General features: G+C 41.4%; 1 protein-coding gene and 1 long non-coding RNA gene across 3 annotated transcripts in view; both read left to right on the top strand.

Moving 5' to 3' along the window:
- The first annotated feature begins 5,021 nt into the window (after positions 1-5,021).
- On the top strand, positions 5,022-12,733 carry LOC121536207. Its single transcript, XR_005994829.1, has 8 exons — positions 5,022-5,072; positions 5,276-5,344; positions 5,716-5,766; positions 5,883-5,931; positions 6,168-6,242; positions 11,410-11,524; positions 11,781-11,878; positions 12,069-12,733. It is a non-coding gene; the product is annotated as an uncharacterized LOC121536207 (long non-coding RNA).
- A 3,249-nt stretch (positions 12,734-15,982) lies between these two features.
- Positions 15,983-26,376, top strand: part of slain1a (SLAIN motif family, member 1a) — a 61,741-nt gene continuing 51,347 nt past the window's right edge. Inside the window, exon 1 of one of the 2 annotated variants that reach the window (XM_045206414.1) lies at positions 15,983-16,706. In XM_045206414.1, the coding sequence (XP_045062349.1) occupies positions 16,255-16,706 (452 nt within the window). In that variant the 5' untranslated portion in view covers positions 15,983-16,254. The remainder of the gene's footprint in view (positions 16,707-26,376) is intronic. The other variant, XM_041843993.2, reaches the window with a different exon arrangement.

Consider the following 26,376-nt stretch of genomic DNA (forward strand, 5'->3'; position numbering starts at 1 on the left):
GAGTCAGCTCGGAGCCCATGATGCAACGCTGAACAGACGCAACTCGTCCCAAAATCCTCGTCGCCAATTTCTGTGGTGTCGAGACAACGATGCTGATATGCTGTGTTGACAAGGAATCCGCTGACACTGTACTTGATTATAACTTTTATTACATCAAGGATTCCAGCATCAATTTACAGATTTCTGCAGAATCTGGAGAACAACTAACCCAATCTCAAATATGATTATTCTCCCCGTCCTTTGTTCAAAACCTGGTATATATCCTATGTAATATAAGATGGGTGTTTTGGATAGACCAATCCCTGGCCTCCACATATCCAAGTGTCCGCTGTTTCAGGGGGCCCCTATAGTAATGCTTTCCAGATGTTTCAGCAAAGCAGAGTAAAGTTCATCTAACACACCATTTGCAAACCACAGCCAAAATTATAAACTGTTCAGATGCTACAGGAGGAAAGCAGACAAAAATAGACTAGACATTAAAACCTTGCATACCAGAAATAACATTTATTGACCCCCAAGTTCAAGCTATAAGCTCAAAGTACAAAACAAAATACCAGAAGTTTTGCTTGTTTACCCTCGATCATCTCCTTGTACTGGTGGCGGAGAGCAGGTTTGTGCTGAAAGACAAATTCCAGAAAAATAAATTAAAACATGAATTAATTAATGTCCTATAGCTTGTTGTTGCCTGTTGACTGCTACAGCGGAACTAAAATGCCCAGTACGCACTTAACATACTTCCAGCCCAACAATGGCAATGCAGACACAAGATAACTAGCTAGATTTAGCAAACATTTAGCTTCATAATTACCAGCTGGCTAGATGTAAATGGTATTCATCTAGCTAGCCAACTAGTTGAAAATGCAAAAAAACGAGCTTGAAATCTATAATCCAATTGCTAGCTAGCTATTTAGCTATAATTTCATTTGTGACTAGCTAGCTAGCCAACTTAGTAGGTGTGTCCATATAATGTAACATAGTAGGTGTGTCCATATAATGTAACATGGGGTTTGATTAGTTTGCTAATCGATTAGCATCCACACCACAGTGGCTATTTTTGGTAGCTAGCTAGTTAAACATGGCAAACTGGCAAACATGAAAAAGATTAACATAATGTCCTGCATGCCTTAGCACATCAGCAATCAACATTAACAGCAGAATGCAACTGGCTCAGCTAGCTGTCTTAACGTTTTTCTATGACGTGAACTAACTTATATCTGGTAAAAGCGTTCGGTGCTGCTGCTTTGAAAGTGGTGTTGAAAAGTACTGGGGCAAATGCTGTCTTGCCACATGTTTTCCGGCGGCTCTGGCTATCCACTGGTCCTGGGGCCCTTGTTAAGATCAACGGCATCATGAACATTACCAGGACATTTTAGACAAAAACCTGGTTGCCTCTGCCAGGAGGCTGTCACTTGGCTGCAAGTGGATCTTCCAGAAAGATCCACTTGCAGCCAAGTACTAATCAAAATCCACAAAGTTAATTGACCACAAAAACAATATTTTGCAATAGCCATCTCAGTCTCCGGACTTCAATCCCATCGAAAACCTGTGGTTTGAATTGAAGAGGGCAGTCCATAAGAGCAGACGAAGGATATCAAGGATCTGGAAATATTCTGTATGGAGGAATGGTCTAAGATCCCTCCCAAAGTGTTCTCCAATCTCATCATTTTTTTTTTTAAAGGCTCAGTGTTTCAAGGGGTGTGTGCTAGAGTATTGAAAACAGGGGTGCCAGTAATCTTGACACCTATCTTTTTAGTATAAAATAATATAATTTCAAAATAAATTTGAGCATACATTGTATTATTTATTTTATACAGTATTTTTTGCTCATCTTTATCAAGGGTGCCAATAATAATTGACCTGACTGTAGCTGTAGTATATGGTTGTAAAAGTGACCTCTTGCAGAGATGTAACAATAACAGTAACAATGTAACAGTAACAGTAATGTAACTAGTAATAGTAGTGGTAACGGTAACATCTTTTTACATAGGACGCCACCTTCAAAGCCAAAAGTGAGCAAGACAACAGAAGTCAAAGTGACCACCCCAAAGCGTAAGATCAGGCTTGACAAGGCTCATAGTGACACAATAACATAGGATGTGTAAGATACTGTAAAATATGCTATACTGTATTCTATATAATCTAAAAACAATATAATCAATACAATCCATACAATATCTGGTTAATAATGAATGAGTTTCTGTTATCTGGGCAGGACTGAGGATCAGCTCTTCAAAACTCTGATACAAACATCTGTCAAAACTGAGTACTTGATCCCGGACTGGTATGATCTTTGTTTAACAATGTTCTTATCAATAGATAAAACATTCACATTATGTTTTAGATTTTACAAGGTGATAAAAAAATTTCCACATACTGCTTGATTGGGACATGTCCACATACACATCAAATCACATTTTATTGGTCGCATACACATGTTTATTAGATGTTATTGCGGGTGTAGCGAAATGCTTGTGTTCCTAGCTCCAACAGTGCAGTGATGTCTAACAATACACAAAAATACATACAAATCTAAAAGTAAAAGAATGGAATTAAGAAATATAGAAATATTAAGACAAGCAATGTCGGAGTCTGGACTAAAAATAGATAAATATACCCGTAAAAATTTTGGACACACCTACTCATTCCAGGGTTTTTCTTTATTTTTACTATTTTATAATAGTGAAGACATCAAAACTATAAAATAACACATATGGAATCATCATCATCATGTTAAACAAATCAAAATATAGTTTATATTTGAGATTCTTCAAATAGCCACCCTTTGCCTTGATGACAGCTTTGCACATTCTCTCAACCAGCTTCATGAGGTAGTCACCTGGAATGCATTTCAATTAACAGGTGTGCCTTGTTAAAAGTTAATTTGTGGAATTACTTTCTTCTTAATGCATTTGAGCCAATCAGAAGGTAGGGTTGGCATACAGAAGATAGCCCTATTTGGTAAAAGACCAAGTCCATATTATGGCAAGAACAGCTCAATGGGAGAACCTTCCAGAAGGACAACCGTCTCTGCAGCACTCCACCAATCAGGCCTTTATGGTAGAGTGGCCAGACAGAAGCCACTCCTCAGTAAAAGCCCGTTTGGAGTTTGCCAAAAGGCACCTAAAGACTCTCAGACCATGAAACCAAGATTGAACTCTTTGGCCTGAATGCCAAGCGTGACATCTGGAGGAAACCTGAAGCATGGTGGTGGCAGCATCATGCTGTGGGGATGTTTTTCAGTGGCAGGGACTGGGAGACTAGTCAGGATCGAGGGAAAGATGAACGGAGAAAAGTACAACGAGATCCTTGATGAAAACCTGCTCCAGAGCGCTCAGGACCACAGACTGGGTCAAAGGTTCACCTTCCAACAGGACAACGACCCTAAGCACACAGCCAAGACAACGCAGAAGTGGCTTAGGGCCAAGTCTCTGAATGTCCTTGAGTGGACGAGCCAGAGCCCAGACTTGAATCCGACCTGAAAATAGCTGTGCAGTGACGCTCCCCATCCAACCTGACAGAGCTTAATAATATAATAATAATAATATGCCATTTAGCAGACGCTTTTATCCAAAGCGACTTACAGTCATGCGTGCATACATTTTTGTGTATGGGTGGTCCCGGGGATCGAACCCACTACCTTGGCGTTACAAGCGCCATGCTCTACCAGCTGAGCTACAGAGGACCACAAGAGGATCTGCAGAGAAGAATGGGAGAAACTCTCCAAATACAGGTGTGCCAAGCTTGTAGCGTCATACCCAAGAAGACTCGAGGCTGTAATCGCTGCCAAAGGTGCTTCAACAAAATACTGAGTAAAGGGTCTGAATACTTATGTAAATGTAATATTTCAGTTTTCTTTGTTGTTGTTGTATTTTACCCCCTTTTTCTCCCCAATTTCGATCTTGTCTCATTGCTGCAACTCCCCAATGGGCTCGGGAGGCGAAGCTCGAGTCACCCGGAAGCCAGCCGCACCAATGTGTTGGAGGAAACACCGTTCAACTGACGACCGAGGTCAGCCTGCAGGCGCCTGGCCCGCCAGAAGGAGTCGCTTGAGCGCGATGAGCCAAGTAAAGCTCCCCCGGCCAAACCCTCCCCTAACCCGGACGACGCTGGGCCAATTGTGCGCTGCCCTATGGGACTCCCAATCACGGCCAATTGTGACACAGCTCGGGAACTAACTCGGGTCTGTAGTGACACCTCTAGCACTGCAATGCAGTGCCTTAGACTGCTGCACCACTCGGGAGGCCCCAGTTTTTTTATTTTTAATACATTTGCAAAAATGTCTAAACCTGTTTTTGCTTTGTCATTATGGGATATTGTGTGTAGATTGTTGAGGGGAAAAAACTATTCATATCCATTTTAGAAAAAGGCTGTAACGTAAATTATTTTGGAAAAAGTAAATGGGTCTGAATACTTTTCGAATGCACTATATATGTACAGCAATAGTTGAATAGGATGGACTTGACTAGAATACATTATATACATATGAAATGGGTTAAACAGTATGTAAACATTATTAAAGTGACCAGTGTTCCATTATTAAAGTGGCCAGTGTTCCATGTCTATGTACATAGGGCAGCATCCTCTAAGGTGCAGGGATGAGTAACCGGGTGGTAGCCGGCTAGTGACAGTGACTAAATTCAGGGCAGGGTACTGGGTGGAGGCCAGCTAGTGATGGCTATTTATAAGTCTAATGGCCTTGAGATAGAAGCTGTTTTTCAGTCTCTCGGTCCCAGCTTTGATGCACCTGTACTGACCTCGCCTTCTGGATGCACCAATGAACTAGTGTAGGAATATTGATGAATAATGATCAATATGTTGATCCATTTCTTTTTATGTTCCTCAAGCATGAGAAGTGTCTCCAAAACAGAGACTGTGACAGTGAAAACCACTAGAAAGGACAGCCCTTCTGGGCTAGTTTGATCAGAGATATGCACTAAACACAAACACACAATGGGAACGACTTTTGCAAAACAGTAATGATATACTGTATTTCCCTAAAAACATGTTCTTTTCTTTTCATTCAGAGATGGCAGCAAAACTCCCACCACTACCCCAAGGAGGACTTCCTCAAAGTAAGCATACTGACCTCCATACGAAGGCCTTGGATTGGTCCATTATTTTCATATTCTCCCTTCTGTCAAACATATGATTGGTGAAAAACTCCATTTAGCTAACGATAATGACTTCGGTGTTGACATTGTTATAACAGCGTTAACATTAAACATAATATAATAATGTAATACAGATAACTACAGTATAAGTGTAATCTTCACAGGGCCGAGGATGACCTCTTTGATACTCTCCTGCCAGCATCCATGAAGTCTCGCTACTCTTCCCCTGACAGGTAAGGTCTCCCTTAGGGAGGAGTTCATGCTATTCCAGATACTGCACTCTCTATTTAACTTGAAAGGTCACATCAAATACACTCCTACAGTACCTGTGAAATATAATTACAGTATGGAATTATGGAATTATAAATGTAATATACATTTAATTAAGTACTAGTTAGAAAAATCTATATTATTCAATATTGATTGAATGATGATATGATTATTCTAGTATTCAGCATTTCAGAATCCAGCACAGTTCCTCATCCGAACACTCAAGTGGTCCACAATATATACAATTTCTGCATACTGATCATACTTTCATCATCTAATATTCGTTGATCATTTCAAACTTTCTATACAAACTTTCCATTGTTTATACTTACAGCACTACAACCGTCACCAAGAAAGAAGTTGTCACTTTGGACAGCCCCAAAGGGTAAGTTTGATTGATCTAATAAAATTGATTGGGAACCTTTGAGCAAAATACTTCTCAATATCAGTATTGGTTCATTATCTGTGTGTGATAATGATCCAATCTTTCTCTCCTTTAAGAGATGATAAAACTGTGACCTCCGACCTCTACAACTAGGACCATCACCAAGTAAACATAATAACCTCTACACAAAAAACAGTAGTCTATCGTTAATGATGATATATTCTTCTTCAACAATCTTTTATTTACAACTTACTGCATATGATCAACAGTTACTGTCCTTCATGCAACATAACGATAGTGGACATCAAATTATAACATTTCTGTTGTCATTTCGGTCAGATTTGACAATAACACAGCCATCTTCCTTAAACCTATCATGTTCTCTCTCTCGTTCCAAACAGCTGCAGCTCCTACTGTAGCAGTGACAACGTTCCATCTACCAAGTCCTCATCCTACTCCATCAGTTCCAAGCCAAGGTAATGGCTGTAGAATGATGTACAACGGCCCCCGCCGAATATATGGCCATGTTTGAGAGCATCAAATTTGTGATGTGGGTAAATGGCGACAGACTGACTGATCTACAAATAATAATGAGTAGTTATTTAGGATGAAAAGTGATTATGTACTGGAAATCAGTAAGTCTGCATTTGCAGACTGCAATGCAGTCATCTCGAACATAACCTATCAGAGACGGGTTACACAGTACATAAATCCTCACCTGACTTTGGAAAGAACCCACAATCCCACCCTGTTTCCACACACATTGAGGACTACAGCAAGCCAGACAACAGGTATGTAATGGTGTTTAAATTAATCTGATGAATTGTATATATTGGTTGGGAAATTATTAATGGCATCATGCCTGGGATTGTATCTATCTGTAGTATTACTAAACATTCACTGAGTAAAAATATAAACGCAACATGCAACAATGTCAATTATTTTAATGAGTTACAGATCAATAAAGTAAATCAGTCAATTTAAATAAATTAATTAGGCCCTAATCTATGGATTTAACATGACTGGGAATACAGATACGCATCTGTTGGTCACAGATACCTTTAAAAAAAGGTAGGGGTGTGGATCAGAAAACCAGTCAGTATCTGGTGTGACCACCATTTGCCTCATGCAGTGCGACACATCTCCTTCGCTGATCAGGCTAGTGATTGTGGCCTGTGGAATTTTGTCCCACTCCTACTCCTGTGCGAAGTTGCTGGATATTGGCGGGAACTGGAAAACGCTGTGGTACACGTTGATCAAGAGCATCCCAAACATGCTCAATGGGTGACATATCTTGTGAGTATGCAGGCCATGGAATAACTGGGACATTTTCAGCTTGCAGGAATTTTGTACAGATCCTTGCGATAAGGGGCCATGCATTATCATGCTGAAAAAGGAGGTGATGGCGGTGGATGAAAGGCACGACAATCGGCCTCAGAATCTCGTCAGGTATCTCGGTGCGTTCAAACTGCCATCGATAAAATGCAATTGTGTTTGTTGTCCATAGCTTATGCCTGCCCATACCATAATCCCACCGCCACCATGGGGCACTGTGTTCACAACATTGACATCAGCAAACCGCTCGCCCACACGACGCCATCTGCCCGGTACAGCTGAAACCGGGATTAATCCGTGAACAGCACACTTCTCCAGCGTGCCAGTGGCCATCAAAGGTGAGCGTTTGCCCACTGAAGTAGGTTACGACGCCGAACTGCAGTCAGGTCAAGACCCTGGTGAGGACAACGAGCACGCAGATGAGCTTCCCTGAGACTATTTCTGATAGCTTGTGCAGAAATTCTAGCTTGTGCAGAAAACCCACAGTTCTCTGGGTGGCTGGTCTCAGACGATCCCGCAGGTGAAGAAGCCGGATGTTAAGGTCATGGGCTGGCGTGGTTACACGTGGTCTGCGGTTCTGAGGCCGGTTGGACGTACTACGAAATTCTCTAAAACGATGTTATGGCATTCTCTGGCAACAGCTCTGCTGGACATTCCTGCAGTCAGCATGCCAATCGCTCCCTCAAAACTTGAGACATCTGTGGCATTGTGTTGTGTCACAAAACTGCACATTTTAGAGTGGCATTTTATTGTCCCCAGCACAAGGTGCACCTGTGTAATGATCACCCATTTTCAAATCAAATTTTATTTGCCACATGCGCCGAATACAACAGGTGTAGACTTTACCGTGAAATGCTTACATACAGCCCTTAACCAACAATGCATTTATTTCTTAATAAAAAAGTAAAATAAAACAACAACAACAAAAAAGTGTTGAGAAAAAAGTAAGTAAAATAAAATAACAGTAGGGAGGCTATATACAGGAGGGTATCGGTGCAGAGTCAATGTGCGGGGGCACCGGCTAGTTGAGGTAGTTGAGATAATATGTACATGTGGTTAGAGTGACTATGCATAAATAATTAACAGAGTAGCAGCAGCGTAAAAAGATGGGGTGGGGGTGCAAATAGTCCGGGTAGCCATGATTAGCTGTTCAGGAGTCTTATGGCTTGGGGGTAGAAGCTGTTGAGAAGCCTTTTGGACCTAGACTTGGCGCTCCGGTACCGCTTGCCGTGCGGTAGCAGAAAGAACTGTCTATGACTAGGGTGGCTGGAGTCTTTGACAATTTTGAGGGCCTTCCTCTGACACCGCCTGGTATAGAGGTCCTGGATGGCAGGAAGCCTGGCCCCAGTGATGTACTGGGCCGTACGCACTACCCTCTGTAGTGCTTTGCGGTCGGAGGCCGAGCAGTTGCCATACCAGGCGGTTATGCAACCAGTCAGGATGCTCTCGATGGTGCAGCTGTATAACTTTTTGAGGATCTGAGGACCCAGGCCAAATCTCCTGAGGGGGAATAGGCTTTGTCGTGCCCTCTTCACGACTGTCTTGGTTTGTTTGGACCATGATAGTTCGTTGGTGATGTGGACACCTTTTGGTGACATTGTGTACCTATGATGAAAATTACAGGCCTCTCTCATCTTTTTAAGTGGGAGAACTTGCACAATTGGTGGCTGACTAAATACTTGTTTCCCCTACTGTAGGTGTTCCTCTTGTCCAGGTGGGAAAGGACAGTGTGGAGTGCAATAGAGATTGCATAATCTGTGGATCTGTTGGGGCGGTATGCAAATTGCGTGGGTCTAGGGTTTCTGGGATAATGGTGTTGATGTGAGCCATGACCAGCCTTTCAAAGTACTTCATGGGTACAGACGTCAGTGCTACTGGTCGGTAGTCATTTAGGCAGGTTATCTTAGTGTCGTTGGGCACGGTGACTATGGTGGTCTGCTTGAAACATGTTGGTATTACAGACTCAGTCAGGGACATGTTGAAAATGTCGGTGAAGACACTTGCCAGTTGGTCAGCACATGCTCGGAGTACAGGTCCTGGTAATCCGTCTGGCCAGCGGCCTTGTGAATGTTGACCTGCTTAAAAGTATTACTCACATCGGCTATGGAGAGCGTGATCACATAGTCGTCCGGATCAGCTGGTGCTCTCATGCATGCTTCGGTGTTGCTTGCCTCGAAGCGAGCATAGAAGTGGTTTAGCTCGTCTGGTAGGCTTGTGTCACTGGGCAGCTCGCGGCTGTGCTTCCCTTTGCAGTCTGTAATAGTTGTCAAGCCCTGCCACATCCGACGAGCATCAGAGCCGGTGTAGTACGATTAAATCTTAGTCCTGTATTGACTCTTTTCCTGTTTGATGGTTCGTCAGAGGGCATAGCTGGATTTCTTATAAGCGTCCGGGTAAGCTCTACCCTTTAGCTCAGTGCGGATGTTGCCTGTAATCCATGGCTTCTGGTTGGGGTATGTACGTACGGTCACTGTGGGGACGACGTCATCAATGCACTTATTGATGAAGCCAGTAGACTGATGTGGTGTACTCCTTCCTCAATGCTATCTGAAGAATCCCGGAACATGTTCCAGTCTGTGCTAGCAAAACAGTCCTGTAGCTTAGCATCTGCGTCATCTGACCACTTTTTTATTAACCGAGTCACTGGTGCTTCCTGCTTTAGTTTTTGCTTATAAGCAGGAATCAGGACAATAGAGTTATGGTCAGATTTGCCAAATGGAGGGCAAGGGAGAGCTTTGTATGCGTCTCTGTATGTGGAGTAAAGGTGGTCTAGAGTTTTTTTTCCTCTGGTTGCACATTTAACATGCTGGTAGAAATTAGATAGAACGGATTTAAGTTTCCCTGCATTAAAGTCCCCGGCCACTAGGAGCGCTGCCTCTGGATGAGCATTTTCCTGTTTAGTTATGGCCTTATACAGCTCATTGAGTGCAATCTTAATGCCAGCTTTGGTTTGTGGTGGTAAATAGACAGCTATGAAAAATATAGATGAAAACTCTCTTGGTAAATAGTGTGGTCTACAGCTTATCATAAGAAACTCTACCTCAGGCGAGCAAAATCTTGAGACTTCCTTAGTATTTGATTTTGTGCACCAGCTGTTGTTTACAAATATACACAGACCGCCACCCCTTGTCTTACCGGTGTCAGCCGTTCTATCCTGCCGATGTAGCGTATAGCCCACTAGCTGTATGTTGTCCATGTCGTCGTTCAGCCACGACTCGGTGAAACATAAGATATTACAGTTTTTAATGTCCCATTGGTAGGATAAGCGTAATGTTAGGTCATCTAATTTATTTTCCAATGATTGAAGATTGGCTAATAGGTTTGATGGAAGACCAGTATAGTCGGTCGCCGTCGGATCCTTACGAGGCCCCCCGACCTACGTCCACGATATCACCGTCTCTTTATCACACCATGGAAAGGAACAGACTCCTTATACTTTAATTTTTTCATAAAATGCAACTAACTGGATTTATGTCAACTCCGTCAAGACACCATAAAAGGCATTTCATTTTTATATTTATTGTCCAAAAAGTGTTTAAAGACCTTGATTGTTCAATTCTAACATTAGATTTTTCAAATAGCGCTAAATAATGCTCCAGTGCTAATTTAGTTTCAGAACATAAAACAACATTTATAAAGCAAACATTATCGCTTAGATCTAGCACAGGAAATACTTTAAGCATAAATAGTGATTAAAATACTTTTTCAGAATATTGACAAAAACATTTATCTCAAGGTGGCGGAGTTGACAAGCCACTGACAGTTGACTGAAATCAGACATATTTTTTCTTCTAAAAATTAAAGTTCATTTGTAAAATATAGAAAATTATTCATTTGAAAATCCCCAGTAAATGATTAATCATATCTTTCAGCACTCTGACAAAGATGTAACGGAGTTGTTTTAGGGAGTTGACAAAATTTGAAATGTTCTTCTTCATTCAAGTGGTATACAAAATAGCAATTTAGATTTTCCTTAGTTGCTTTCACAAATCCCGTCATCTCATCCCGTCATGATCATCATGCTCTCAAACTGTGCTATTTATATGTTTTCATCACAAGACTGTGCACATGATTAAGATATCACATGTACAAACAAAAACATTTATTTTAATGTTATTATTTTTATATAACATAGTTGTAACAAACCTATAACGTAGTTAGAAGATATAACATAGTTATTTAGCCACAAATAACAAGGCCTGTGATGGTTTTGATAAAATAACTCCCCTAGCAGATTCTGTCTGGCCCTACATGAGGTCCATGCATGCTCTCTCACACAGCCATGTGATGATGATAAGTCCCTTTCAGTCCCTCAAGGACTGTGTTGGAGAGAGACCTGTGCTCCTACTGCCGTAAGCCCATGAGCTACGACCCCAAGATGGTGCTGGAGGATATGAAGATCTGCCACAGTACCTGCTTCAAGGTAAACATTATTTCAATATTGAAATATTAACACCGTAATCTAATAAATATTTTAGTGTCCGTGTCTGAGCGTGCGTACAGAGGCTTCTGTCTTCTTATCCGATCTGCAATATTGTGATATAAATAGGTTACATTTGCACTACTAGATCCAATAATTGATTGGATTACATCCAACCATCTCCTCATTAAGCTTGCATCTTTGATCTTCTTCTTTGTCTAATGAGAGTATCTGACATTGTGTGTCTCTGCATCCCCAGTGTGAGGTGTGTAGCAGTCCCCGGGGCCATCTCAAGGCAGGGGACAGTATGTGGGTTTGCAGAGTTCCACTGTGAGCGCTGCTTTGAAGTCACCAGAGGTAAACACATTTAGAAACACACTCAGAACTAGTTCTCATACTGATGTTTTACTGAACACTGTATCAATGTTTCACAAATGGTGAGTCAGAACTTACTCGGTTTCAATTGGTTTCTTTAAATTTGGGGGCATAAAAATCTCCAAACCTAATTTGGGTCACTGTGAGGTAACATATTATTTATTTTTTACAGAAAAATGGCATTGCTGAATATCCAAAGTTAATGCGGATGAAGATGGGGTCTTTATTCTATAACTGTTTAAACAGATTTAAGTTTATGAATTACATTTTGGTGACATGGGTCCTCCTTATATAAATAGGGAAACGTATAGAGGTTGAAAAAGAGCATGTTTCAGAGTTCATACCTTTCTTCTAAAATGGGAGTGGATGTTAATCTTCAACATAAAAACTACACTGACAATTCATGTTTTCATAAATTAATATACTATATGGGATATGTGAACATTTGTAAGCAATTAACAGAAAAAACACATTTGCATTGTTGTTGTTTTTTCTATGTTGTTTTTACTTGACTAGCCTATAATACATTGACTCTGAATCACAATATCTCAAACATCCACAGTAAAATGCATATAGGCCAACAAATATTTTTCTGACCTGTCTCAGCCAGCAATTTATTTTACATAATCAACCTATTTCTCACAAGCATTCAGGCTACCAAAGTAGGCCTACTGTAAAATACCCATATGGTGTAAGAATTAGGGCTGGGGGCTGGTTGTGTGTGTAATACAAAAATATAAATAATTATTTGGTGTTTGGTGTTTTCTTTCAAGTATTTGTAGGCTATGCATTGTGTGTGTGACAAATACATTAAATGTGAATCAAAATTATTTGTAAGCATATGGAAATCAGTAGTCTATTGCGGCACAAACCAACAGTTTGCTTCTCTGTTTGATTCTCTCTGTTTGATTCAAACCTAATCTCAGAAACCCAGAACTAAAATCTTTCAGAATTGCGTCAGATGCTTGATTAGGTTCTGGGGGGTGAAGTCTCCACCCCCCTAAACGGAAACTCTCAGCCAGGGTTGCATTCAGTACGACAGAACGGTGTGCAACTTTGAATTCAACGGAATGGTACTGTACTGAACAACCAGTTGAAAAATGTGTGATTATGGTGGCCCAGTGTGCTGCATGAGTTTTGCGATTTTAGATGGTCACACAGTGGCACAGGAGGCTGGTGAAGGGAGGATGGCTCATAGTAATGTCTGGAATAGAGTGAATGGAATGGTATCAAGCACATGGAAACAATGTGTTTGATGTGTTTGATACTGTTCCATATATTCCATTCCAGCCATTAACTTTGAGCCCGTCCTCCCCAATTAAGGTGCCATCAGCCTGTGTCACACACCCATATTGATCAGACCATACTTCACCACACCCACCAAACGAGATAAAACGTACCTCAAAGCCTGTTGAAGAATGGTGCGCACCGTTTTAGGAAAAGTGTAATTCAGTACAAAGTGACACAACATACCAAACTTTGAAGCAAACTGAACGCACGCCAAAGCATGGGCCAGATGCCCCCCGAAATGCAAAAAAATGAGAACACCTGTGAAATCGTGATTCTTTCAAATGATCAGTGCCAAAACAATCTGCGCACCAGTGTTATGATACGGATGATTTGTCGCCACAGATGGTTTGTTTACATTTCTCCTGTTCTTGCTAGATGGAGTAGGCATACAGCGCCATCTAGTGGTCGCGCCAGGGACAACAGTTGTTGACAACTGTAGCATTGTTTCAAAGCCTAACACTTTTCCTAACCTTAACCTCATTCTCCTAACCTGATACGTTAATTCACCTAACCTGTTGCGATAGTTTTCCTAACTTGCCACATTAATTCACCTAACCTGCCATGTTAATTATCCTAACCTTGCCAAGTTAATTATCCTAACCTGCTATGTAAACAAACCATCTGTGCCGACAAATCATCAGTATCACCACACTTGGACAAAATTCCTCTTTAGTCGTCGCATCCCACATCACATTTTATTTAATTTTTTTACAATATATAACATACACAAACAAACGACAACTTCAGCCCTGCCCAGACACACCTGCTCACACCCCCATCTCCAGCGCCCGCCTCACTCTCCGCCAAATGGCCTCAAACTGCAAAAAACAACAACAATTGTGTTAACGATGTATCATCCAACCCATTGGGTATCTCAATGCACCCTCATATGCCATGTCTTGAAATATGCAGACAAACGATTTAAAAGTACGTTTACATTGTAATTCTTCTGACAGCCAACTCTGCCCATCAATTCTGGACTTCATAGGATTCCCAGAAGGCATGGATTATTGAGTCATTGTTAGTTTTACACTTAAAACATGACTGCCATTGTGCTGTCGAATTTGTGAATTTTGTCTCGTGTAATAAATTGTACACATTAGTTAATACTGGATTAAGCAAACATTTTAATTACCTGTAATTTTGTTAGTTATGTTCCAAAATTCCCTCCATCTTGTGACAATATCAGTTCTTTTTCAATCTTGGTTCCAATAGTTTAAACATTTTTCTAAGAGATTGTCAGTTAGATAGGCTTTCTGCAAGATTTTTTGTATCTTACCTATCATATGACTATCCTTTTCTGACTCAAATAGGATTCCCTTAAGATTGCTCTGATGTCCAAAATAATTCAAATCAAAATGTCTTGACATAAAACTTTTAAATTACTCCCGAGTGGTGCAGTGGTCTAAGGCACTGCATCGCAGTGCTAGCTGTGCCACTAGAGATCCTGGTTCGTATCCAGGCTCTGTCGTAGCCGGCCGCGACCGGGAGACCCATGGGGCGGCGCGCAATTGGCCCAGCGTCCTCCAGGATAGGGGAGGGAATGGCCGGCAGGGATGTAGCTCAGTTGAAAGAGCATGGCGTTTGCAACGCCAGGGTTGTGGGTTTGATTCCCACAGGGGGTATGAAAAAAAGTATAATGTATGCACTAACTGTAAGTCGCTCTGGATAAGAGCGTCTGCTAAATGACTAAAATGTAAAATGTATTTGAAAATATCTACATTAGTCAGTCCAAAATTGCTTTTTAATTCTGTCATGGAAATAAATGTATTTCCTGTTACCAAGTCATTTACGGTTTATATGCCTTTAGTTTTCCATTTGGGCCAATTTATCTGTGAATTCTGAACAGCTATCCAAGGATTGTTCCATAGGGTTGTGTTTTTAGGGAGTGATATTGGTTCTGTAGAATACATTTAATTTTCTTCCATTTTGTTATAGAGTACTTAACTACGAAGTTGTTAATGTTCTTAGCGTTACCCTTTGAAAATAGACATGTGAAAAGATTCTGGGGATGAGCATGCGCATCTTCAATATGTACCCGTTGTTCTCTTTATCAAATCAATAAATAAAATACTTTTTTATTGGTGGTATACACATGTTTAGCAGATGTTATTGCAGGTGTAGCGAAATGCTTTAGTGCATTTAACTAACTATATGTAAAAGCCATGGGGTGGCGAGTTAATACAATTCCAAGTCTGGAAGATTAAAACCACCCTCAGATTTAGGAAATGTTAAAATCTTCCTTTTTATTCTATGAGTTTTATTTGCCCATATAAAGTCTATGACCAAGTATACTTTTTTAAAGAATGTTTTCGGTGGGGTAATTGTTCTATCGCGCGTGCAATGATGTGCAATGATTCCAGAGGGAAAAAAACATTGTTCATTGTTAGAAGTCATTTCTTTGACGTTGTAATATCGCAAACGGCTGTGGCAGTTTCACCATTACTGATTCCAGCTTTAAAGTATATATTTTTTTAGAGAGTACTAATGTTACTGTCCCCACTACAACAAATAAATAGTTAAATAAATGTAATTTTGTCCTTGATATATTTTATTAAAATACTGTAGAATTCCATTCATTCCACCGCTCCTTCTGAGGAGTACCAATATGGCGGCCGGTGGCTTCAAAGACTCTTATTGGCCCTCTGAAATCAGCAATCCAGGCATTATTGGTGCTTTCAAGGCAACTGGGAACTCGGAAAAAAAACGAGGTCAAATCGTGACGTCAGTGATCTTCAGTTCGTAAAGTCTGAGCAATAGGAGTCTAGGATGATGCCCAAATTCGGATGACCGTTCAAAACGATTTTCCCAGTCAGAGCTCGTGTTTTTCCCGAGTTCCCAGTTATCTTGAACACACTGAATTCGGAGGTCAGAGATTTCGAAGTTCCCAGTCATCTTGAACGCGGCATAAATTCATCATTGGTCTGGATCTGCACGCAGCATCACTACGAGGCACGTCTCAATTGTCTACTACAAAGAACGACCCGACCGATCATCACACACTGAACAGGACTTGTTACCGACCGTTGTGTGTGTTTATTTTTCTTTCTAAATGCGTATTTTAACCAATGGAAGCGGAAGTGTTGAACCCCAAAATGATGGCGGACGTCAATGGCAACAATAAAATTCAAAACGCGGAGCTCGAAGTGATAAAGCTTCAGGAGCTGGTCCGAAAATTGGAGAAACAAAACGAACAGCTCAGGACAAGAGCTAATTCAGTAAACAATTGCAATAATGGGCCACATATATTTCCAACCTCGTCGGCCTGTCTGCACGGGAGTACAGCGTGTTCTGCCTCTAGTCCGGTTTTCTCTGCGAATTATTCAAATCCAGCACTATCGCATCCATGTGCTCTTGGACCATACACCTCGTCCGAGGAACCGTTCTCCAATTTTCAACAAAGCTCGGTATTTGATGCTGATGTGGAGGATGTCGATAACGGACCTGCCACGGTTCTGGACGAGGTCGATATTCTAGACCTGGATACCATACTCCCGGTTGGAGAGTCTGATCATAGCTGGTATTGATGCTGTTCTATTTTATTGACCCCATTCCTACCATGTCTGTGCCATTTTTATGCATATTTGATTTAACTAGTATTCTGCCAGCAGCACAAATTATGAAGTCAGGTTAGTATGGTAATGAGGAAATCTTTTAAATAAAAGCCCGCATTTCAAAACATTGCAACTCATTCAAAAGATATATAATTTTAATCAGTCGCCACTTTTATTGTGCCAACAAGTAAAGGCAATAAGTAGATATATTTTTATTTTTTTGACCAATAATAAAAAATACTATGTTGACACTGGTATGTTGAGAATATTGTGCTGTAGAGAACTTTTCTACCTGTCTCAGCTAAAGTGGGATGGGAAATACTCAGTAGGGTCTCTACTAACCAAACATGGTTAGTTTTTGATGGGGACTGTGTCACACAGACTGCTGCTGGCTTTTCACTCTGTCCCCTCCATAGCCCCCAATGCAATATACTGTAGTAGACTGTACATGGGAACAAGCAATTCGCTACTCCCGCAATAACGTTTGCTAAATATGTGTATGTGTCCAATAAAATTAGATTTGATATTGGCATGTAGAGAGAACCTTTTGTACCTGTCTCAGCTAAAGTGTGATGGAAATAACTCGGTAGGGTATCTAATAACCAAATATATGTCGCTTTGGAGGGGGACTGTGTTGTACATGTCCAGCAACACTTTGTTCACCCCTCCATAACTGAGACAGGTACAAAACTTTTCTCTCTATGGGCCAATATGTATCCCATGTTAAGTGTATTACATTGGGGGCTATGGAGGGGGTGGAGAACGAAGTGCTGCTGGATATGTATGACACAGCCCCCACCCCCCCTCACCTATTCAGAGGGTGAATGGGCAAGACAAAAACATTTAAGTGCCTTTGAGCGGGCTATGGTAGTATGTCAAGAACTGCAACGCTGTTGGGTTTTTCACGCTCAACAGTTTCCTGTGTATATCAAGAATGGTCCACCAACAAAAGGACATCCAGCCAACTTGACACAACTGTGGGAAGCATTGGAGTCAACATGGGTCACATCCCTGTGGAACGCTTTCGTCAACCTTGTAGAGTCCATGCCCCGATGAATTGAGGCTGTTCTGTTGGGGGGGGGGGGGGCTGCTAATGTTTGGTATACTCAATGTATTTCGTTAGTAGAGACCTACTGAGTATTTTCCATCCCACTTTAGCTGAGACAGGTAGAAAAGTTATCTCTGTACAAGCCAACATGTATCCCATGTACAGTCTTTTCAGTGTATTGTATTGGGGGCTATGGAAGGGGTGGAGTGAAAAGCCAGCAGCAGGCCGTGCGACACAGTCCCCCTCCAAAACTAACCACATTTGGATAGTAGTGACCCGACTGAGAATTTCCCACCCCAGTTTATATGAGACAGGTAGTAAAGTTATACAGTGTATTGCATTGCAGTGAATGGAGTGGTTGATATTTTTGGAGTTAAAATTACACTAAATGGAGTAAATATCGAACTCTCAAGAATGTTGCTTAAATTGAACTCCCTTTTGAATTAAAGGGACATTTAAAAAAATTTCTACTTCATATTCATCATCTCCAGCACCACCCCAACAGCAACATATGTGAAAATGGCGCATTTCTATGTTTTGTAGTAAAAAGATAGAGGAAGATAAGTGTTTCCAATGACATCATCAACCAATTAGTAGACAATTGGTAGGCAATGCCTACTCATAATTGGTTAAAATCACTACTAATTGTCTACTAATTGGTTGATGTCATAATAATGCCTAATTATGTGCCATGTGCATTTTTTTAATGTCTGATTTCGAGACTTGATACCTCCCAAATTAAATGTTTACCTGTTACTGAGGTTTATATCTTGTAAAACGACAGTGGGGATTTGTTCATTTGAATTTAATTTTATTATTTAAAAGTGCAATATGAATTGCCTCATTCAAGTCACAAGTGTGTCCCGAAGTTGATGGGTTTATTGAACCCCCCGCGACTGTCTGGAAGTCACCCTCGGAGTTTCGTCAGCAACATGTGACAACGGAGGGCCCTCTGAGCGAGTTTGGTAGGGACGAGGGGGTTGTTTGTGATTCACTGTCTGTCTCTGGTTACTCTTAATGGAGTTAAAAGTACTCCGTTCCAATGAACTCCAGTTATCAACACTAACTCCAGGGAGCATATCACTCTCTTGAGGGTTAAGATAACTCCCAGTAGAGTCAATTGAATCTAAAAAATGTGATTTCAACTATCCTTGATTTACCGTGTAGTTGGCTACCCAGGCTTTGTGTATCCTTTTAGCTCCAGGCTGAACTATAGCGAGGCAGGCTATCTGCTGACTGAAGCTGCTTATATACACTGACATGCTGTGTGCGGCGTCTCTCAAATGGCACCCTATTCCCATTGTATATGTCAATTTGGGACACAGCCACTGACATGCTGACTGGTTAACCCATTTCTAGCGCTTTGCATCTGCTGAGGTGGAAAATGTAGCACACTTTCACGCAGCTCAAAGTTTATCGTATCCCACACTCGCCTCGGCTGTATTGATATTCCTTCAGTCCATTGAACAGATCCCACCAGTTCGAGTCTTTTATGATCGTGACCCAGTTCTGTCTAGTTATGTCAAAGAACTAGCAAGAACTGTCATCCCCTTTTTGTATTCTTCTTCTCTCCCACTCTGCCCTACATTGGAAATATATATACAGTGGGGAGAACAAGTATTTGATACACTGCCGATTTTGTAGGTTTTCCTACTTACAAAGCATGTAGAGGTCTGTAATTTTTATCATAGGTACACTTCAACTGTGACAGACATAATCTAAAACAAAAATCCAGAAAATCACATTGTATGATTTTTAAGTAATTAATTTGCATTTTATTGCATGACATAAGTATTTGATCACCTACCAACCAGTAAGAATTCTGGCTCTCACAGACCTGTTAGTTTTTCTTTAAGAAGCCCTCCTGTTCTCCACTCATTACCTGTATTAACTGCACCTGTTTGAACTCCTTACCTGTATAAAAGACACCTGTCCACACACTCAATCAAACAGACTCCAACCTCTCCACAATGGCCAAGACCAGAGAGCTGTGTAAGGACATCGGGGATAAAATTGTAGACCTGCACAAGGCTGGGATGGGCTACAGGACAATAGGCAAGCAGCTTGGTGAGAAGGCAACAACTGTTGGTGCAATTATTAGAAAATGGAAGAAGTTCAAGATGATGGTCAATCAGCCTCGGTCTGGGGCTCCATGCAAGATCTCACCTCGTGGGGCATCAATAATCATGAGGAAGGTGAGGGATCAGCCCAGAACTACACGGCAGGACCTGGTCAATGACCTGAAGAGAGCTGGGACCACAGTCTCAAAGAAAACCATTAGTAACACACTACGCCGTCATGGATTAAAATCCTGCAGCGCACGCAAGGTCCCCCCTGCTCAAGCCAGCGCATGTCCAGGCCCGTCTGAAGTTTGCCAATGACCATCTGGATGATCCAGAGGAGGAATGGGAGAAGGTCATGTGGTCTGATGAGACAAAAATATAGCTTTTTGGTCTAAACTCCACTCGCCGTGTTTGGAGGAAGAAGAAGGATGAGTACAACCCCAAGAACACCATCCCAACCGTGAAGCATGGAGGTGGAAACATCATTCTTTGGGGTTGCTTTTCTGCAAAGGGGACAGGACGACTGCACCGTATTGAGGGGAGGATGTATGGGCCATGTATCGCGAGATCTTGGCCAACAACCTCCTTCCCTCAGTAAGAGCATTGAAGATGGGTCGTGGCTGGGTCTTCCAGCATGACAACGACCCGAAACACACAGCCAGGGCAACTAAGGGGTGGCTCCGTAAGAAGCATCTCCAGGTCCTGGAGTGGCCTAGCCAGTCTCCAGACCTGAACCCAATAGAACATCTTTGGAGGGAGCTGAAAGTCCGTATTGCCCAGCGACAGCCCCGAAACCTGAAGGATCTGGAGAAGGTCTGTATGGAGGAGTGGGCCAAAATCCCTGCTGCAGTGTGTGCAAACCTGGTCAAGACCTACAGGAAACGCATGATCTCTGTAATTGCAGACAAAGGTTTCTGTACCAAATATTAAGTTCTGCTTTTCTGATGTATCAAATACTTATGTCATGCAATAAAATGCTAATTAATTACTTAAAAATCCTATGATAAAAATTACAGACCTCTACATGCTTTGTAAGTAGGAAAACCTGCAAAATCGGAAGTGTATCAAATACTTGTTCTCCCCACTGTATATATATATTTTTGGTATATATTTTTATTAAAGTTTGACAAAATGTACATCAATGTAAGTACAAATATTTTACCATATCCCAACCACCCTCCCTCCCTCCACACAACACATTCACCCAACCCCCCCAGTCCCTTTCCTACCTCTCCGCCCTATCTTAGTCCACCCACCTCGATTCCCTCCCTCCCAACCACCCACCCCAATCACCCCATATACCCAACCCACCCCACACCCTACCTCAGTTCGGTTCTAGAAAACAACAATTCTACAGAGATATCACAACAAACAAACAAAAATACAGGAAAAAACTAAACAACTCAATACAGATTCAAGATACAAAAAGTGGAGCAACAAAAACAGAAATAAGTAAATAAATGATCAGTAAACCTTAGACAAACTTGCTTGGACTGGATAGCAATATATTGATGACTGTACCTATTATGTAAAGACTACCCGGAATACCTCTGGGAAACCTTAAAGCATCTCATCAGAGGGGAGCCTGTACAAGCCATTGAAGTATGAAATAAATGGTTGCCATTTTCTAACAAATGTATCATTGGAACCCCTTAGAGAATACTTAATTTTCTCAAGCTTTAGGAAGAACATTACATCGTTGAGCCATTGAGAAGTAGAGGGGGGCTGAGCAGACTTCCACTGGAGATGAATTCTACGTCGAGCAAATAAGGATGTAAAAGCAACTATATCGGCATGTTTGGGGTCCAAGGAGAACAAGTCTTCAGGAATACCAAAAACAGCTATCAAGGGACATGGCTGCAGGTTAATTTCAAGCACCTCAGATACAATTTTTAAAATAGAATCCCAGTAATTTTGTAGTTTAGAGCATTGAATGAACTAGGGTCACATGTTGAGACATGACATCTATCACACTCATCATTCACATTTGGATATATTTAAGATAATCTGGATTTTGAAAAATGCACTCTCTGTAAAACCTTAAATTGTATGAGACCAAGACGAACACAAGATGTGGTGGAGCGTACTCTATCAATCACCTCATTACATTTACATTTTAGTAATTTAGCAGACGCTCTTATCCAGAGCGACTTACATTTAGTGAGTGCATACATGATTTATTTTATTTTATTTTATTATTATTTTTTCATCCCACCACTCCTGTGTAAATTCAACACCAATTTCCTGTTCCCAAGCAGATTTAGTTTTGTTGGTGGAGTGTTTGTCCAATGACATAATACACAGATAGATCTGAGAAATGACTGCTTTCTGTTGAGGTAATAGAGTCAATATGCCATTCCAGGGTTGGCAAGGGGGTGGTGCAGGGAAGCCAGAACATTGGGAGGAGACACAATGGCTAATTTGAAGGTAACGGAAAAAGTGAGATGGAGGCAAAGACTATTTAGATGCCAGGATGGAAGGTCTTAATACCTTTCCTTGTCCAGTAAGAGAAAGCATTATCTATTAGGGAAGTGGGGAATAAGTTATTATTATCAATAGGACCCATAGTAGATGCAGAGGAGAATTTAAAATGCCCTCGAAACTGGTACCAAATCTTAAGTGTGGAAAGCACTACAGGATTGCCGGTATAGCAAGAGGGGCATGCTGGGAGAGAAGAGCAGAAATACAAGAATGTGCCTCTAGGTGGCACTATGGGGTATCTGGAGCATGTAACCAGAATGGCAATTTCTGAAAGTTGGCTGCCCAGTAATAGTATAAAAAGTTGGGTAGTGCAAGCCCTCCACTAAACTTGCATCTCTGAAGTAAAGATCTACTGACTCCCCAGATAAATGTGGTAACAGCCTGATTGATTGACTTAAAAAAAACACTTTGGTAAAAACAATGGGATAGATTGAAATAGATAAAGGAATTTGGGTAAACTGTTCTTTTTTACAGCATTAATCCTTCCTATAAGTGATAGTGGTAAACTACCCCAGCTCTGAAAATCCGTTTTCATTTGCGTAAGGAGGGGAGCAAAGTTTGCAGAAAAAAGAGCATGTAATGAACGAGTTACGTTCACTCCAAGGTATTTGAAACCAGAGCGGCTAAGCTGAAAAGGCAAGTCTGTTTGCTAGAGCTGTAGCGCTGCTGGATTGATTGGGAAGCACTCACTTTTCTGGAGATTCAGATTGTAACCGGAGAAGGAGCCAAAGTTCTCCAGAATAGAAAGGATAGAAGGTTAACAGGTTACAGGGTTATTTACATAGAGTAACAAATCATCTGCATATAATGATAACCTATCTTCAACTCCTTCCCGTGTTACACCTTGGAAAGTGGAGGATGCCCGTAAAGCTACTGAAAGGGGCTCAATGGCGAAGGCAAATAATAAAGGGGACAGTGGGCAGCCTTGCCGTGTCCCACATTCCAGGGCAAAATAATCAGAACGGGTGTCATTGGTACAGACACTGGCCTGGGGAGATGTATACAAGAGACGGATCCATGAGCTAAATTTGTCCCCAAATCCAATTTTTTTAAGAACAGCCTTCTCTGCTTCTAGGGAGATTACCACCTCAGGGGAGTTGGAGAATTGTTTAGAATAAATCATGTTAAACAGCGTATGAATATAAAAAATTAATATCTGTCCTTTATAAAGCCGGTTTGTTCCTGTGATATGAGTCCTGATAAGGCTACTTCCAGTCGCCTCGCTATCACCTTCGCCAGCACCTTTACATCCACATTAAGGAGACTTAGGGGCCTAAATGTAGAACAGGAAGTGGGGTCTTTCCCCTTCTTAAGGAGAAGCGCTATTGAAGCCTGTGTTAGGGTAGGTGGCAGCGAGCCATGTTAAAGTAACTCATTATACATAGATAAAAGTAAAGGGGCTAACTTGGTATGGAATTTCTTAAAGAACTCAGTTGGAAACCCATCAGGCCCTGGAGCTTTGCTGCTCTGCATTGACTTGATAGACTGAATAACTTCTTCAAGGCTGAGAGGAGAATCAAGGTCATCTGCAGTTTCAGCCTCAACTGTGGGAGTCTCCAGTTCACCCAAAAATAAAGTCATATTGGCAGTATCTGATGGAAATTCAGATGTATACAGGGAGGAATAGAAATATTTGAAGGTGTCATTGATCGCCGTAGGGTCAGAAATCAAGCTATGAGAGGAATCTTTAATTTGGGGAATCAGATGGGTAGCAGTGCTGCATTTTAATTGGTGTGCGAGCAGATGACTTGCCCTGTCGCCATGTTCATAGTAGGTACCATGTGAATGCAATAGTAACCGTTCTGCATCTGTAGTGGACATGAGATTGAATTCAGATTGTAAGTTCAAGCGTTGCTCATATAGCTCTGGAGATGGCGTCAAGGCATATTGATGGTCTAAGTCAAGGATGGCTTTAGAGAGTTCTTCTAGTTTAGCTTTCTGAGTTTTGTTTAAATGAGAAGAATAATAAATAATTTATCCTCTAAGATAGGCCTTAAGTGATTCCTATACGAGAGAATGAGAGGTTGAGCTTGTCTGATTAGAAAAAATAAAATTATCAATAGAAGTGGAAATAACGTTACAGAAGTCTGCATCAGACAGGAGAAGAGAATTGAATCTCCAGAGAGGAGTACCAATTTGTCCTGATAGGACTATGTCGAGGGCTAGAAGTTCATGGTCAGAAATTACAATGCGTAAATATTCAGAAGAGGTGACATTTAGAAGAAACTTATGATCAATAAAGAAATAGTCAATACGAGAAAAATAATGGTAATGTGAAAAGAAAGAAATAATGTGAAAAGAAAGAAAACTCTCTTGCCCGGGAATTCTGAAATCTCCAGGGATCTGTACACCCATTCTGAACCATAAAACCTGAGAAGGATTTGACATAGCAGAAGGAGGCATAGTTCTGGGGTTGGAGCAGTCTAAAGCCAGGCTAATAACACAATTCAGATCCAAATATCCCTCCAAATATCAAAAGATGGGTGTTCAGAGAAGGGATTTTCCCCAGCAGCCCATTGGCAAATTCAACATCATCAAAATCGGGAGCATATACATTGACCAATACTACAGGTGTGTGCCAAATGGTGCCAGTTATGATGAAATATCTCCCATTACTGTCTGAAATAACAGTAGTAGTAGAGAAATGTATTATTTTACTAACCAAAATTGCAACCCCTCTGGCTTTGGAGTTAAAGTCTGAATGGAAGACCTGACTGAACCTGGAGTTTTGGAGCGTTGAGTGATCTTTAATGCGTAAATGGGTCTCTTGTAAAAATACCACATCTGCTTTTAGCTTTTTCAAATGGGAGAAGACCCTAGACCTCTTGACAGCATTATTAATTGTTTTAGTATTCCAAGACAAAAACTTTATAGGATTAGGCCTACGTATTCCAATATTACTATTATTAGCGTTGTTAGCCATCTAAAATATTGAAAGGAAAAAGGTGTGAAAAAAGCATTTGCAAAGATAACAGAGAAAATGGATGAAAAAAGCAAATTAAAATAAATTAAATAATGAAAAAAGGACCAAAAAAGGTCATTCTCCTCTCCTCCCCTCCACTCAAGCTGAGGTCAGGAAAGATGAACACCTTGTGTCCGCTGAAGTGTAGCTGGTCTCTGCCCTGCCTCTGGAGGATGCGCTCCTTGTCATGGTAGTAGTGAAAACGGACGATAAACACTCTTGGCTCGGAGTTGTCATCTCTGCCCGCTGCGGAGGGGCCAATGCGGTGGGCTCTATCCAGCTTCGGGTGTGATAGAACGATGGCCGGACCCAGCTCCTCCGCAAAGAAGTCTGACATGAACTTAACTGAGTCCCCTCCTTCCAATTTCTCTGGTATACCAGCAACCTGAAGATTGCAACAGCGAGAGCGAGATTCCAGGTCATTGGTCTTGTCAATCAGCCTTTGGTTTTTGGAGCTCAGATGGGCGACCGTTTTCTCAAGGGCTACTATGCGGTCACTGTGTTCACACAGGTCATGTTCAAAGCCATTAAGTCGGCGGCCTTGTTAATCCGCAGTGGCTCGGACACCATCCAGGATGGCGGAGAAGGGGGCCAGAGCAGCATCGATGGCAGTTTTGAGCTGAGTGGCAATGGTAGACCAGAACCGTACAGTGGTTCTGAAGATCTGTGGGGAGTGTGACCGCATGAGACTCTGTAACGGTTGGACTGGAGTCGGCGCCATTACCATTCACGTTTGCCATCGCGGTTGAAATGTTAGTTACAGTTCTTGTGCTCCTCAGGTCGTGCGACATTTGAATCAAAAAGGTAACTTACAAACTCATCAATCAAATCTGATATGTAAGTGGGTGGAATGCAAAGTACAAATTTCACAAAATTAACTAATGCGTAAGAGCCTGATCCACGAGCTTCGTCTCCATTCACATGCTAAACCGGAAGCCTTTGACCAAGATGTATGGTCTTTTACGGAAAGTGTACCATTCAGTTTCCTTCTAGTGCCAGATTCATGCTGTAGGGCCAACCTGAACCATACTGTGTGTCTTGGATATTTTGATTCCACATTGTCCTATGGTTCCAGCAACTAT

The sequence above is a fragment of the Coregonus clupeaformis genome, chromosome 23 (genome assembly GCF_020615455.1).
Source record: "Coregonus clupeaformis isolate EN_2021a chromosome 23, ASM2061545v1, whole genome shotgun sequence".
NCBI classification, from domain to species: Eukaryota; Metazoa; Chordata; class Actinopteri; order Salmoniformes; family Salmonidae; genus Coregonus; species Coregonus clupeaformis.